General features: G+C 44.6%; 1 protein-coding gene across 1 annotated transcript in view; it reads right to left on the bottom strand.

Annotated features, from left to right (window-relative positions):
* The window catches only part of LOC310815771 (1,4-alpha-glucan-branching enzyme-like), a 67,970-nt gene extending 51,720 nt beyond the window's left edge, over positions 1 to 16,250 (bottom strand). Inside the window, 2 exon segments of the mRNA XM_083685693.1 lie at positions 1,375 to 1,544; positions 16,079 to 16,250. Coding sequence (XP_083541819.1) covers positions 1,375 to 1,544; positions 16,079 to 16,161 — 253 coding nt within the window. The 5' untranslated portion in view covers positions 16,162 to 16,250.
* Positions 16,251 to 17,551: the final 1,301 nt, after the last annotated feature.

Here is a 17,551-nt window from a genome sequence, read left to right as displayed (position 1 = left end):
CTTCTGCATACCTTGGTTGTAACGAGTGGTTATTTGAGTTACTGTTTGCCTTTCTATCATCTTGAACCAGTCTGGCCATTCTCCTCTGACCTCTGGCATCAACAAGGCATATTCGCCCAGAGAACTGCCGCTCACTGGATATTTTCTCTTTTTCTGACCATTCTCTGTAAACCCTAGAGATGGTTGTGCGTGACAATCCCAGTAGATCAGCAGTTACTGAAATACTCAGACCAGCCCGTCTGGCACCAACAACCATGCCACGTTCAGTCACTTAAATCACCTTTCTTCCCCATTCTGATGCTCGGTTTGAACTTCAGCAGGTCGTCTTGACCATGTCTACATGCCTAAATGCATTGAGTTGCTGCCATGTGATTGGCTGATTAGATATTTGCGTTACTGAGCAGTTGAACAGGTGTACCTAATAAAGTGGCTGGTGAGTGTATATATATATATATATATATATATATATATATATATATATATATATATATATATATATATATATATATAATTTTGTTTTCCCTTGAACCCCTAACCAGATATAGTGGGAAAAACCTTCTTGATTGGTCAAAACACTTGTTTCTGAAACCCACAATGCATTTCTCCCTCTTCCTCCCTCTCCTCGGCCGTTTCCCCCCCATCTCTTTCATGATATCACTCCCCCCCCCCCACACCATCTCTCCTCTTCTCCACCCCCCTCCGTTGACAAACCCAGGATTGGATAACAGCTGTGTTAGGATGGAACGGTCAATCCCAAGGGAATAAATGAAAAGATACCATTAGATATTGGATCCAGATCTGAACACTGCAATATTAACCAGGCCGAGAAAGAACTGGTTACAAAATAACAAGCCTACAGTCACTCCTGAAGACTGTTCTCTTTTGAGCATTATGAGAGAGAAGTAGAGAGAGAGAGATACCATATAGAGAGAGAGGGAGGAGTAGAGAGAGAGAGAGAGAGAGAGAGAGGGAGAGGTACAGTAGCAAACCCGACATCCATCCACCCTGCTTCTCAAGCCCACTGTTCAAGTTTTAATGGTAGAAACTAAATCATCAGACATGAGCCATTCTCTGTGAGAGAGATGGAGAGACAAACACAGGGAGACGATACACATTTGCATACACACACACACACACAGACACACACACACACGCGCTTCCAGCATCATTACTGCTCAATAAATATTTCACTATAACCCACAGACGTCTCTCCAGCAAACACAGAATACATTAGAAAGGTTAGCAACCTAAAAACTGAGACTGTTTCCTTGGCAACTATTAATTGCCAGCACTTTGATTCACACTTCTAAATAAAGAAACACAGGGTTGAGAGAGGACATGTGTGTGTCTGTGTGTGTGTGTGTGTGTACTCACTGAAGTCTCCCGTCAGGTATAGGGCCTGTGCACCAGGGGCCCACTCTTTGAACAGCAGTCCGTTGTTGGCCTGTGTCTTTACCCCGTAGGACTGGTAACTCCTGGTGAAGTCATCAAAACTCCCCTCGGCCTCCTCCAAACTGGACAGCCTCCGTTCAAACAGTTTGTACCTGGAGAGAGAGACAGAAATGTAAGACACACTCGCTACAGTAGACAGACTGTAACATCACAGACGGAGACCTCTCTCTCTCTCTCTCTCTCTCTCTCTCTCTCTCTCTCTCTCTCTCTCTCTGTCTCTCTGTCTCTCTGTCTCTCTCTCTCTCTGTCTCTCTCTCTCTCTGTCTCTCTCATGTTTGGGATACAAACCGCATGAGGATTTCAGGGGGAGACGGGGAAGACAGAACAATACAAAAAGACTCTTTTCACACTCGCTCCCATGATGCCTACCCAAAACCCAAGGCAGCACTTTCTTACACTTCAAAAACAAAGAGAGAGAGAGAAAAGAAGTTGTGTAAACTCTGCAGCACGCCCCTGGCAGAAGAAAAATACATATACTTAATGAGACGTGAACTTTTCACATGAACATACTGGATACTTTGAAAAAGTCTTGGAAACAGGCCTACTGAAAGTTACAGCTTAGAAAGCCATCAAAGAGAGTAAGGCTATACAACGATGAAATCTCCTCCCTAAACAGTCACATCTGCTGTAGTATCACCTGGAAGGAGCACAATACACATTTGATCCATTATCATGGTCATCGAATGTCATTAAAACAACTCCGACGAGATAACCGCGTGTTAAAAGGTGATTAGGTTGGAGTGTGATGTTTGGCTCTCGAGTGGAGTGCAGGGGAATGCCTTAAACGCGCAGGAACACACACGCACACACGCACACACGCACACACGCACGTACACATACAGCCATAACATTTGGAGTGTCTGTGCAGCACAATGTCAGCTCATATCGCTGTCCAGTCAGCTGAGAAATTAGCAGTTATCTCCACACACACACACACACACACACACACACACACACACACACACACACACACACAGACACACACACACACACACAAATTAGTAGCTATCCTTCTGTGCGTGGCTAATTGAAGTGTCTGTCTGTAATGGACTGGTGTCTGCAGTCATTATGCCACACACACAAACCACACACACCACTTTGAAGACTACCTTGCTAAAATAGCAGATTAAACTGATTTTCCACATCTTAAAGAGGCCAGAGAATCAACGTTTATAGGACAAAGAATGTACACTGCATTGATCTCATGTGTATATATCATGTTCTCTAAACACTGAATTAACAAGAACTTGACTGTATCAATAATAATATTGTGAAAATCATTACTTATTACATTGCATACAATCTTTTAGATTGGAAGGTGTGTGTGTGTGTGTGCGTGTATAGATGGTGGAGAGTGTGTGTTTGAGGGCATTACCCCACTCTCCCACACAGACCTGACAACTGTCAGTGTCTGAAGCTGGCTCATCATGACTCAGTGCTTTCCACAGAGAACACACACACACACACACACACACACTACACATTCAGGGGTATCTACTATCATTGGCTCCTGCTCACAAAAACGTCCCTCTGGGGTGATATATGAGGTGTAACCGCTGACAACAGCTGTGTAGGACAACTGGGGTCATACTAAATGTCTTGCAGAGGGCACTGTGGCTGTGAGAGAGAGAGGGCGAGAGAGAGGGCGAGAGAGAGAGAGAGAGAGAGAGGGCGAGAGAGAGAGAGAGAGAGAGAGAGAGGGCGAGAGAGAGAGAGAGAGAGAGAGGGCGAGAGAGAGAGAGAGAGAGAGAGGGCGAGAGAGAGAGAGAGAAAGAGAGAGAGAGAGAGAGAGAGCGAGGGGGAGAGCGAGAGAGAGAGAGTGAGCAAGAGAGAGAGAGAGAGAGAAAGAATCTTGAGGACAGACGGATCCTGGGGTTGGGTTAACAGTAAAGAACCCAGAGAATGAACTCTGGGGAAAACAGCTTTAGATTTAGATTTAGAGAGAGAGAGACAGAGAGAGAGAGAGAGAGAGAGAGAGAGAGAGAGAGAGAGCGATGAAATGAAAGCCTAGCTCTCAGAGGAAAGCAATGACCTCCAACTTCACATATGAGTTTACTAAAGAGTTTGGAAGATTAGTACACACTACTGAATTATCTTGAAAGTGCTTTGCTCAATACACATTCGCTACACTTAATAGTCTCCAGGGGACATGACAGAACACTCTGTAAACATTCTGTAAAGAAGCCAGAACAGGACTCCAACAGACCAGAGGGAGTTTAGAGAAAATCAATCTACTGTACCTTGCAAATTACAAATAAGGTCCGGACAGGACTCAAACTTACAACCTTCTGTCTGTTAGAACTAACACCTGAGCTGCCAAGAGGTCCAGACCTTTTAACATGGGTCCTGGCGTTGCACAAGGCATATTGCAATACACTGTAAACAAAATAGTGTGCTTGCTCTACTTAAAAAAAAGTGAGGCAACTATTTGCATCAGCTCAAGTCTGAGTTTTATGTATATGATGTATGATATAAAACCAAATTAAATGCATCAGTTCCAGAGACATTATTTTTAATTGGATCTCCTTAATTGTTTAAGTCCAGAACTGTACTTGTAAGTTTGATTTACTTAATTCTCATGATTAGTTACTTATTGTAACCAGAGTCATTAAACATATTTTATTTAAGTTCCTAATGTCATTTTCTAAATTTACATCCTACTCAAAAAGCTAACGAACAAGACACTTGCATGAACATAAGCTCAGACGTAATACAGTTAGAATCAAACAAGAACCAACATCACAGGTACGTTAGTTGTAGTGAGATAATGCAACAGAAAATCACAATTACCCACAATGCCCTTGAAACAGAAGGAATAACATTTGCATATTTGCTAGGGAATTGTGGCTAAGTGTGAATTTCTGTTCCTTGTGGTGCACTCAACAAACAATGTACCTGTGATGTTGGCTCTTATTTGATTCTGCTGAATTCTTCTGATTCATGTTCATGTGTTTTGTTGGGGTGGTATTTTGTTTAAATAACAGAACTCGGTCAACTCAGTTGCAGTTAAGTAAATGTATAAATGTAAGCAAAAGTAATGTAATATGTATTCGTAGATGCATCAACTCAAAGAATGTAAATAAATAATGTTGAGATTATGCAGCTGGCTATGTTGAATATTTATTTCTGAATATGACGTTTGTGGAACAAATTGAAATTAAAGTACTAGAAATATTCATGTAAAGATAGAAACTTACATTTTCTTTGTCAGAATCATACTTATCTTTCTTAAGCCCCCGAGTCATGGTGGGTGGTTCATTCTTGCAAACCATCAGACTCATAATCAGAGCAAGTTCAGAGTTCAGAAACTTTAACAGTGTGTGTGTGGTGTGTGGTGTGTATGTGTGTGTGTGTTTACATAGAACAAAAGGCCATGTAACCTTTAACATGATAGCACTTGGGCCCCCCTACTCTGCAGACACACACAATCATGTGCACACACACACACACACACCACACACACCACACACACCACACACCACACACACCACACACACCACACACACAGTCTACAGAAAGCTTTCGAAAACACTGTACAGTATGCATCACGCTGACCAGATTCTGAGTGGCAATTCCTAAATAGATAATAAGGAAAAATCAAGAATTTAATTAAACTGTCTCCAGCTCTGTCTCCCGTGCCAGCCTGGTGGAACTGAGATGAGAGGCGTTCTGCTCTCTGTCTGCTTTGGAGAAAACCCTGCAGAGGCAAACAAAAACACATTCATCATGCACATAACTCATCACTCACAAGCCTAGCTACTGTCCCCAGATCAGTGGTTCTCCACCCAAGGACCAGCGTCAGTCCCTCAGGTCGTTGACATTGATTAATCTGTTCTCAAGTGCTAATCTTAATCTACGCTGTCCTACAAGGTCCATAGCTAGTCCACAGTTAGTTCTTTTGACGATTCACTGACACGGATACAGCTTATCCGACTCACTCTCCAACTCCGTAGGTCATACTGACTGACTGACTGACTGACTGACTGACTGACTGACTGACTGACTGACTGACTGTATGAAATACTGATGCTTGGTACTGACTGTATGGTGCTGACTGATTGTTTACCCCCCTCTTCCCTTATGAATCTACCAGCAGTAATTATTCCTCTGTGAAGAAGACAGGCTTACAGGCCCTTCTGCTCCGCTTTGTTCTTGCTCTTAATTGTTCCGATGAGACTGTGCAAGATGACACTCATATTGAAGAATGTGTGTGTGTGTGTGTGTGTCTATGTGTATGTGTGTGTGTGTGTGTGTGTGTGTGTGTGTGTGTGTGGAAGGCAGTGTGTGTCTCAGCCTCCCACTCCTCCACCTTGCCCTTGGCTATCCCTCCATCAGTATGGTTACCCTGTAAGGGTCTGTGTGTGTGTGTGTGTGTGTGCATGTGTGTGTCCTCCAGTGCAGCTACTGTACACTACAACAAAGGTGTGGGCCTTTCTAACCTGAGGGTAGAGAGCATGTCCTAGGGCAAGGACAAGCCAGTCCACCGCCAAGGTCGAGGACAGAACTCTGACTTAGAAAGTAAGTCAAAGTTCTTTTCTCACATTGTTCCTACATTGTTTGTTGCTCCCAAACACGATCTTCCTTTATTTACATTCACATTCTTCAACATTTCAACAGTAACAAAGCATCCGGCCCAGACGGCATTCCGGGCCGCGTCCTCAGAGCATGCGCTAACCAGCTGGCATTAATCTTTACGGACATATTCAACCTTTCCCTGTCCCAGTCTGTAGTCCCCACCTGTTTCAAGGTGACCACCATTGTTCCTGTGCCCAAACGATCCAAGGTAACCTACCTATATGACGATGTAGCCCTGTAGAACTCACATCTGTCATCATGAAGTGCTTTGAGGAGACTGCTCAAGGCCCACCTCAACCCCACGTTATCAGACACACTGGACCCATTCCAAACAGATCCCAGAGACGATGACATTGAACTGCACACTGCTTTATATCACCAAGAGGAACGCCTATGGGAGAATCCGGTTTCTTTGACTACAGTTCAACATTCAAGCTCAGTGACCTGGGTCTGAATACCTGCCTATGGATCTTGATCCTAGCTTCCTGACGGCAGGCCCCAGGTGGTCAGGATAGGCGGCATCGCCTCCTCCACACGGACTCTCAACACAGGGAGGACCCCCCAGGGCTGTGTGCACAGTACTCTCCTCTTCTCTACTTCCTGTTCACCCGTGACTGCGTGGCCACGCACGACTCCAATTGTGTCATCACGACACCACTGTCATTACTATTGATGTGTGGGTGTGTGTGTGTGTGTGTGTGTGTGTGTGGGTGTGGGTGTGGGTGTGGGTGTGTGGGTGTATTGTATTGTTATTAATTGATTTATTTTATTCCAATCCTTCTATTTCCTTGTAGACCATAATAAACATTCCTGTTTACAGCTGTTGATTTGATTTCACAACTCAACTACAGTATAACATTGATATATATATTGCGTGTGTGGGGTAGGGGAGTGTGAGCATGTCTTCACAGACCTCTGCTGCTCTCAGCCTCCCACTCCTTCACCTTGCCTATCCCTCATCAGTGTGGCTAACCTACAAAGGTCTCTCTTCCTCTGTGTGTGTGTGTGTGTGTGTGTGTGTGTGTGTGTGTGTGTGTGTGTGTGTGTGTGAGTGCGTGCGTGCGTGCGTATCTCCTCCAGTGGGAGCCTTTCTAACCTGAGGGTAGAGATCATATCCTAGGGCAAGGACAAGCCAGTCCACTGCCAAGGTTGAGGACAGAACTTTGACTTAGAGAGAAGAAAGTCAAAGTTCCTACACTGTTTGTTGCTCCCAAGCATGATCTTGATCGGACATGTGTCTGTGGGATTGAGTCAACAAGCTGAACAAAGTTTAACGTGTACAACTTCTGAATATATATAGGTTTTGAGAAACTGCAAAAAATATATAACTGCCCACCAAACAGTATGCACAAAGGCACAAAGGCACAAAGGCACAACGGCACACAGGCACACAGGCATACACACACACACACACACACACACACAAACACACACACGCACAAACAAGCAAACACAAGCACACACAAACACACACAAACGCACACACGCACACACACAGAACATATTCAGGAGTGGTAGTTTTAAAAACCCATTTTCCCCTTGGTTAAGCAAGCAGCACAAACACTTGACTAATGGAAAACTCTGCTCCTAAATGAGGTGGGAGAAATTCTATCTTACATAGTGGTTGTTGTGAATTCAAATAAAGTTGCCTTAACATCTACGACTAGACTGTAGTCTCCCTCACCCTGGTCGCTTTCAGCAGCATCCGTCCATACAGTACCATAACAAAAATGGAGGCGGATACATAGTCTGTATACAGAGGACGGCTCATTGAAATGCATGGAAAGGAATGAGGAATGGTATCAATCGTGTGTTCCACACATTCCAATGAGCCCTTCCTCCGATTTCGACCTCCACCTGCCTCTGCTGACACAGTGCCATACTACTGAAACATTGACTAGCTTGTCCAATCATTAACCCAGTAATGACCAACTCTGGACCTGGAGAACTACAGATTCTACAGACCAGAACTAAACACCTGATTCTGCTGCTAATCAACTGAATGTGGTGAGTCAGGAGGACCAGGGTTGCTGGTGGGGACCCCTGAATTAACAGGCTGTCTATAGGGGAGGAGGGGGTCATACAGGAGTAGGTAGGAGCTGCTTCCAACCACTGATACAGGGTCTGGTCTGTTGTCATCCCTCTAATAGGTAAGACTGGGAAATAGGGTACAGTAATCTGATTCTAGACCTAGTTTTTAGCCGTTAGTCTTTAGTTTTTAGTCGATTTTTTACTGTATTTTATTTACTGAGGTTGTTGGTGAACTTTCAGATTTTCTGTTTGAAATGAAACATGTTTTATTCGTATAACTATTACCTCAAGCAAGTGGTCCACCGATGGGAGCACTGCACACCGTCTGAGCTGCAGCAGAGCACGTTGACAGGACTCAACACCGTCGTGACAAACCCTGCAATTGGCTCAGTGCTGGGGGTGGGGGACTACGATAGGTACTTTCAAACACTAGCTTACAACATGCACGAAACCATCAACACGAAGAGAATGAGCACAAACAAATGTATATCCACATCACATTGTATGTGTGCACAACTGAACAAATCACACATGACCAATACCACATTTTGTCAAATAATCCCCAGACTGGTCTTAGGGTTTTCCTTTTGAGAGGGAGAACGTTTTCAATGTAAATTATCTCTCTTTCTCCATCAAACACACACACACGCACACGCACACAGACACACACAAACCTAGCGTAGTACATTTTCTCCTCATACAATATTCAGTGAGTAGAAAAGCAGCGCTCAAATGATTAAGGAACTGTGCGAGCGGAGGAGGAGGAGGAGGAAGAAGAAGAGGAAGGAGGAAAAACGATCTTTTGACAGCCAACTCATTATGTGCATCGTTATCCTCCAGTAGCCAGCTCTCTCTTTCTCTCTTTTTATCAGCCGTAGAAATAAAATCCTCCTCTCCAAAAGGCTTAGCAGAGATTATCCCTACGTCCCAGGGGAGAAGGGCAGGGCTGCTGAAACGCCACATTACAGATGTAACTAACGTTAAAGTGAATTCATGTAGCGGAGGTGGATGTGGAGAAAGGAGACTACAGCATGTACTGACCCCGTCCTTGCCTCTCTCTCTCCCTCCCTCCCTCTCTCTCTCTCTTCCTCTCTCCATATCCAGTGTGGAAGGCCAGGGGTTGGGGGATGGTGGGAAGGAGGGAGGGATGAAGAGAGGGAGGGGGAAAAGGAGAGATGGGGTCAGTACTTGCTGTAGTCTCCCTCTCTCCCCCTCCGTCCCTCACCCCTGGCCCTTCTCGCTAGATTAGAGATGTAACTAACGTTGAAGTGAATTGATGTTGCGCAGGTTGAGGGGGAGAAAGGAGACTACAGCAGGTACTGACACCATCCCTACCTCTCTCTCTCCCTCCCTCCATCTCTCCCTCCCTCTCTCCCTCCCTCCATCTCTCCCTCCCTCTCTCCCTCCCTCCACCTTGGCCGTCCTCATTGGATTAGAGATGTAACTTCACTTTCACTTAACATTAAAGTGAATTAATGTACAAAAAAAGATTATTTTAGAGTTCTTTGTCATGGGTGACAGTTCTAAGTAGAACCATTTCCACACAAATAACTTCTTCTTCTTCTTCTTGGTATCAGAGTACTTCACATTACGACTGTAAATGTGAAGAACCGTCCTTGCTGGGAGATGGTTCTTCTGTTGAACAAGCATTGTCTACACTCTGAGATAAAAAATGGTTCTCAGGGTTTTTTTGAGGTTTGACACAGTCATTTATGGAACCATTTCATGAAAGAGGTGCTATTTGGAAGCTTTTTACTCATTCCTTGCAAGACACCTGTTTGAAGTTGGGATGTTACATGAACATGAACATGAATATGAACTCTACTGTGACCTCCTCCCATACAGCCAAGAACCTTGGGGTGATCCTTGACAACCACTCATCCTGTTTGGCGAACATCACAGCGACAGCACGCTCCTGTAGGGTTACTCTACAACATCATAAGGATACGTCCATTCTTCACCAGAGAAGCAGCACTTGTGGTTTTTTAATAAACATTTTTTTAATAAACGTGTTTTTAAAACACAACTTTTGGTCCAAACACTTGTGATCTCTCGCCTTGACTACTGCAACGCACTCTTGGCCGGTCCCCCCGCCTCCACCATCAGGCCTCTGCAGCTAATCCAGAACACTGCTGCCCGTCTGGTGTTCAATCTCCCCAAATTCTCCCATGTCACTCCCCTCCTCCGCACCCTTCACTGGCTCCCTGAAGCAGCTCACATCAGATTCAAGACCCTAGTGCTCGCCTACCGGGCGGCAAAGGGAACCGCCCCTCCCTACTTGCAAGCAATGCTCAGCCCCCAAACCCCTGCCCGATCACTCCACTCTTCCACCTCGGCTGGCCGCCTGGCACCGCCGCCTCTACGTGGATGCAGCAGCCGCACTACTCGGTCACGGTTTTTCACTGTCCTGGCGTCCCGCTGGTGGAACGAGTTTCCCACTGCTGTCATGACTGCAGAGTCACTACCAATCTTCCGCCTTAGATTGAAGACCCATCTCTTCAGGCTATATCTTAACGGTCCCTCCTAAAGACCTCTTCAACCCCACTACTTTCTCTCCTTTAAAAAAAAAAAAGTAATTTTTCCTTCTTCTAGCATTGTGACTGCCTATGGCCCCTGGTCCGAGCATTGATTACTTTATCTTATGATGACTGATGGATAGATGATTCACTTACTTAAACAAATGTATTTGTTGTAAGTCGCTTTGGATAAAGGCGTCTGCTAAATGCCATAAATGTAAATGTAACATGAGCACGTATGTAATACGGTTAGAATCAAACAATAATAATGATGTTGGTTCTTGTTTGATTCTAACTGTATTTCATCTGTGCTTTGTTAGGGTGGTTGGTCCGGCACCCATTGGTGTGAAGTTGTGTACAAGTCTATTGCTGCATCCGTCCACTTCTTACAATTCAAATTCTCATGCAAGGTCATTCACCTTTGAGGTACAGTATCTTGTAGTTTTTAACTTTGAGATATGTTGTTGATCTGCTAATGTGACATTGCCTGCACCCCTAAATATATCTAAAACAGAACAAAGGTTCCTTATATTATAAATTAAACCTATTTAAAAGAACCCCTATGGTTATTTCATTCAAACCACTTAAAATGGTTCTATATAAAGCTTTTAATGGTCTCCTTATATCTATCTGTATTGAATCCCACTTCTAAAGTTCGGAGTGGTGTACCCAGGTGGCACTGCAGGTCGGGGGACGACTAGATTTCCGACAAAGCATATAACGTCTTTTTTTGGTGCTGCATAGAACCCTCTCACGAAGAACCCTCTACAAGATAGAACCGTTTGGAACCAGTGGGGGCTGGTGGAGGTAGAAATCAGAGGACGGGCTCATTGTAATGCATGTGTGTTAGATACCATTCCTCATTCCATTCCATGCATTACTCCGATTTCTACCTCCACCAGCCTCCGCTGTTCCACACAGAACCCTCTCATGAAAAACCCTCTACACTCTCTCTCTTGTAAAGGGTTCTACATAGAACCATTATATAAGGGTTCTACAAAGCACCAAAAAGTGTTCCCCTACAGGGACAAATGATGATATTGGTACTAACAAGCTTTTCCCTCTCTCTCAACGGCCTCATTTCATACAGCAGGTAGTGACCCCCATCCCTTGGTCTGTCCAATCGTTGTTTGATACTAATGAGGTGGAATACCCCCAGGCTAAGGTAGCCTGAGGGGCCATAGAACAGGGACTTTTCTCTCTCTCTCTCTCTCTCTCTCTCTCTCTCTCTCTCTCTCTCTCTCTCTCTCTCTCTCTCTCTCTCTCTCTCTCTCTCTCTCTCTCTCTCTCTCTCTCTCTCTCTCTCTCTCTCTCTCTCTCTCTCTCTCTCTCTCTCTCTCTCTCTCTCTCTCTCTCTCTCTCTCTCTCTCTCTCTCTCTCTCTCTCTCACACACACACACACACACACACAAAAAGAGGAAAAGTGCTGGGTCAGGGATACACTTTATTGGTTGTACTCCTGCCTATGTGTACTGTAGCCTGCACCAGTACTATTCTAATGTCCTCCTTGCCCCCAGTAGTCCTATTAGCCACACCAGACAACTTGTTTTACAATCAGTCAACACTGGAGTGGACTTTCAATTAAAATGCAACAGGCCCAAACATAGAGGCAGGAGAGAAAAACACCTGTGCCTACTAATGACCAAGCTCATGAATACAACAGACCCACAGTCCCTCCTCATCTGCGATTCCAAACCCCACTTTAGCCGACAGTAGATGCCTGACTGCACGCTTTGAAGTTTTAATGAAAGTAAAAACAGACAAAGTTCCAGTGTTTTTCATCCTTGTCAGACCCACTTATGCATGGGGGGCGAAACGCAGAACCAGCACAAGGTCTTTAATTGGCTTGTGCCATCTTATTCAAATCCAGATTCTAAATTATATGGCTTTATTTTTTTATTTTTTCCGCGTGTTGATACAGGCCCCTGGGACGGGCTCCTGGAATGGAAATGAACCTGATCACAAACAATGTTTGAGGAGGTGGAATATTAAAGAAGAGCTGCTAAATGAAGCAGGGTTAAATGAGAGGTGCTATGTGTGAACACTCTGCCTGGGCTGGGCTGGGCTGGACTAGTCTGGTCTGGTCTGGTCTGGTCTGTGTACACTCTGCCTGGGCTGGTCTGGTCTGGCCTGGTCTGTGTACACTCTGCCTGGGCTGGTCTGGTCTGGCCTGGTCTGTGTACACTCTGCCTGGGCTGGTCTGGGCTGGTCTGGGCTAGGCTGTGTACACTGTGCCTGGAGGGCTGGGTTAGGGGAAGCCACATGTTTGCAGCAGTAAACATACAGCAAAAAATATTATATGAGCCAAATCCAATATGAGACCCCAGCCTCCTGTCCACTATCAGCTATAATCTGTGAAGTCATCTCTTTAACTAGGTCTACGTTAAAATGTCCAGCCAATAAATATCTCACTCACTCACACACTCTCACGTCCCTGAAAATGGCCAATTATAAAATCACACACTCTCACACACACCATGTACCCGAAATGGGCCAATTATGAAGTGGATGTCCAACACACAGAGAGGATGAGATCCATCTGTGAACTGGGGAATTCTAAAGAGGGAATGTTTCAGTGCCAAACCTCGAGTGGTGGTAGTGGACCTCTGCATCCTTCTATACCTGCAGGTGTGTTAAAGATGACTAAAACATGACTGATAATAGATTCAGAATACAGGTGAAGACTGAAACCACTGTAGGACAGCTGGGGAGGACGCCCACAACGTGGAGTTTTTTTTTTTTTATCTGAAGCAGAAAACAGACAGACTGGGAGACAGGCTTGGAGGAAACCAACCCATGTTCACGTATTCCTCTCCAGCCAGAGCTCTGCTTTGTATTCTGCGACATGGCTTCTCTCGTTAGAGACATTTCAGATGAGGGATGAGAACCACCCCAGTCTTCTGGGCAATTAAAACACAATATAGCCAAATTCAACCACCTCTCCACAGAGGAAAATTGCACCCCAAACAACAATGGACAGTAAGAAATATGACGAGCTAATTAAATTCCGCCGACTGTCCATCTGTCTGTCTCAACTTCAAATTACACACCGTCTGGGATGAGGATTGACATGTTGCTAAGATAGCTTGGCAGGATTGTTCAAGGCAAGAGAGGAGCGAACAGGAAACCATTACAAGAGATAAAAGCAATCAATCAAACAGGATTGGTTTTTCCAGCGGTAAGTATACAGGAGAGAGGAAATGATTTCTGCAACAAATGAGACATATGACAGAGATCTATGGAGACTAAAAATGTCACCCACTCTGGAATGTCCCTGTCAATAACGATACGACTGGAGTTGCAGTGACGAAGCAGGGCTAGCAGACAGACACACGTCAACAAGGACGAGAGAGAGCGAGAGAGAGAGAGAGAGGGAGAGGGAGGGGAATGGAACATGGTGGAAGTTAATCAATGAGTCAGAGAGCCAGCGAGTGAGAGACATACAGAAAGAGAGGTAGGAAATGAGAGAGAGGAAGATAGAGGGAAGGGATGTGTATGAGGGAGAGAGTGACTGACAGAGAGAGAGGGAACGAACCACTGTTTGGGTTAAAAGGGAAAGGGTTAGGGAGGGTGTGGAGAGAGAGAGAGAGAGAGAGAGAGAGAGAGAGAGAGAGAGAGAGAGAGAGGGGAATGGAACATGGTGGAAGTTAATCAATGAGTCAGAGAGTGAAAAAGAGAAGCCGAGACAGAGAGGCCGGGGAGATACTGTGGAGACAGAGAAGGAGAAAGGGGGTGGGGGTCACTGATAGGTCAATAACAGACTCTGTGAGACAGATATGAACAGCAGTACTCTAACTATTACAAACTATTATCAACTAACTTTTCTTTTTTTTTTCTTCAAATCCTTACTTTCTCCATCTTAACTTTCTTTTTTTTTGGTTTTGTTCTGACGAGTGAGTGGCGAGAAGAAGACATTTCCAGAAAACTAAGAAATACATAAATTTCAGATTCATGAGGTCCATCCATTGTGAGATAATGTTGGAGAAAAGTGTAGCATCAGCTCCCTGATGGCAGAAAGCATAGACTTGTGCTGACAATTCCTAACTAATGACTAACACCTACGCACGCTCCTTTCCCTCCTTCCTTCCTTTTTCTCTCCCTCTCTCCAACCACCCTGTCACAGCCTGGCTTCAGGTAGGGGACACTGACATTATAGCGACTTTTAACAAGCTCTGACTACCCGCACAGACATACCCACAGTGTGCACACATATATTACGGGCGGGCGGGCGGGCGGTCGCGCATGTGCACACACACACACACACACTCACACAGAGCCCAATCTTGCTTCCATGAGAAGGGAGGGGACCTGCCAGGGACCAGAGACATCACTCAGAGATGAACAAGAACTCTCCACATCTCCCCAACCCAACCCCAGCCAATTAACAGCTTCCACACCTCAGATGGATCTTAGACATGGTGATAGTCTCACACGCACGCATGCACGCGTGCACACACACACACACACACACACACACACACACACACACACACACACACACACACACACACACACACACACACACACACACACATTGTCTACACCCACCAGGCAAGCCAAGGAGAGCTATAATTAACCGAGGAGACTCAGCTAGGAGCCAGAGTAGGCCAACTCAGTCTCTAAGCAATTCCTACTACAATACACAACATCTGACCAAGCACAGATACAGGCTTAAATATGCCCTAATGTACATCAATGCTGCATCATGTTGGTGATTTAGGAGTCCTGTGTGGCTCAGTTGGTAAAGTTGCTGGATGAAAGCGTCTGCTAAATGCTAAATGGCATTTCTATATTATTTATACTCTGGGGATGATTGGTCTAGACCAAATTATACAGCCCTTATAATCAACTGTGACAATAAGGGTATTAGGGGTGTGACAGGATCAGTTTGGCATAACCTTATCCTGACCTCAATTAAAGTCCACATTATCAACCGTTAACATAAATCAAAACCTTCATCACGGGCCTAACAGGCAATTTTAGAATGATTTTTAACAAGATCAGGAAGTGAAAAGATCAAAGAAAAAACATTAAAGGTAGTCAAATACCCTACGGATCAATAGCCTAAAATATCAATATATATTCCGAAACCGTGGTTCTGTAACCTAGTAGGCGTGAACTATGTAAAACACAGATTACGCCCGCACCGCAGCGTTCAGTGATAGGCCAAATTGTGACTCACACTGGAATAAGTGCGACAGAAGAAAATGACTGGTGAATGGAACGATTATTGCACCTTCAATGAATTTACAGTATTGCACATGATATTGTTGGACAGCATACATCTTAGCATGTCCGGTGCATGGCGCACAAACTGTGATGACACCTTCCTCAATGTCAAAAGTAGAGGATCTGTGTACAGATTACATTTGGTTAAGATAGATACATGCATTCATAGCCTTCTCTACGGTGTACTCTGTAGCGTGTTTACCAAACGTTGGTGTGTTGCAATGAGCATTCAGGAAAGGCACAATGCGGTGTGTACTGCGCACAGTATGTTTTACCTCCTACGAATGTCTTCTTCGTAAGGGGCAATAAATGGATCCTGTCGTAGAAACTCGCCGAGGTCTACTTGGTGATCCGCCATCTTATTATGAGCCTGGAGCAATCGAGCACCGACTATTGTCTTTCGAATATGACTTTCAAATTCATAAGAAAGACTATAACTTTATACTGTCAAAGTTTTCTGGGTCTGGCAAGGGGGCGTGTATGGGGCGACGGACTCAAACACACGCACACACTTCAGGTCCATCCCTCGGGAACTCCCCCTCTTGCGCAACAGACACAGAGCAATCGGCGCATTCAATGCTTATGCCTTTTAAAATTGTGTGATCTCATCTCTAACTTGTTATAGTATGGTGGTAAAACACTGAGATACTTTCACCTCGTGTTTAACGCAGCCCTCCTCTCAACATCTGATATTATATAATTCAAACTTAAGTTTCTTAATATCATACTTCGTCACCTTCCTCTTTACTTGTCATTACTCGCAAGAATTGAGAAAGAGAGGAGAAGGCAAAATGGATCCAGAGGCATCTACAGGTACAGAGAAGGAGGGATACTATTCTATTTATCTGAAATTATTGAAAACAGACCAGGGGCAGAACTTCTGAGGTGGAGAAAGAAGAGAGTAAGAGTTGTTCTAGCCCACTATTCATTTGATTGGAACATGTAGGCTAATCAGTCATGGAACACTTGGGCACATGGTTATGTTTTCTTTGTACCATTGTAATATGTAGCCTGCCAGAGGAGTGTTAGATCTACATCACTGTGAATCGTTAATGTGCAATCATCATGTCATGTTTATAAGACGTGTTGCAGTAATGAGGGAATACTGGAATGAAAAAAAACAGAAACCCCTGCAGACTGCTGCTGGATTAATAATAGGCTACATGATCATGTATAATTTCTGCACATTGATTCAATCGTGCTATCCTGGGAGCCAATCACAGTGGAGATAAACGATCTGACCTTCAGAAGCAGAACATGACAGTTTGGGACGCTTCCAAAATACAGAGACATATACAAATACTCTTCGCCACCAGAGGGAGTGCTCACTCATTAATTTGACAGAAACTCACTATTGCAAGACTCCACCTTCTCCCATGTCCTCAGGCTTTTGGTAAATGCCATAAAATGTATGGTTCTTTGTTTGAAGTACAGTATGTGGTGTGTGTGTGTATGTGTGTAGCCTATGAGTTTGCACTGTGGGTATGTGTGTGTGTGGGTGTGTGTGGGTGGGTGGGTGGGTGGCTGGGTGGGTGGCTGAGTCGGGGTGTGTGTGTGTGTGTGTGTGTGTGTGTGTGTGTCTAACTTTTCCAGAGATCTATTGTTGACAACATTAGCAGGACTCATCAATACAATCAAAACAATATGATAGACATCTATTGTAACACTGACAGTTCTAGTGTCTTGAGCTGTGTTGTTTTGTATCCTTGAAAACACAGCAGATTGTGTGCGAGCTGTCAGTCATGCTG

This window comes from Argentina silus (assembly GCF_951799395.1).
Source record: "Argentina silus genome assembly, chromosome: 2".
NCBI classification, from domain to species: domain Eukaryota; kingdom Metazoa; phylum Chordata; class Actinopteri; order Argentiniformes; family Argentinidae; genus Argentina; species Argentina silus.
The sequence above is the reverse complement of the archived record's forward strand: the minus strand, read 5'-3'. Positions and strand labels throughout refer to the sequence as shown.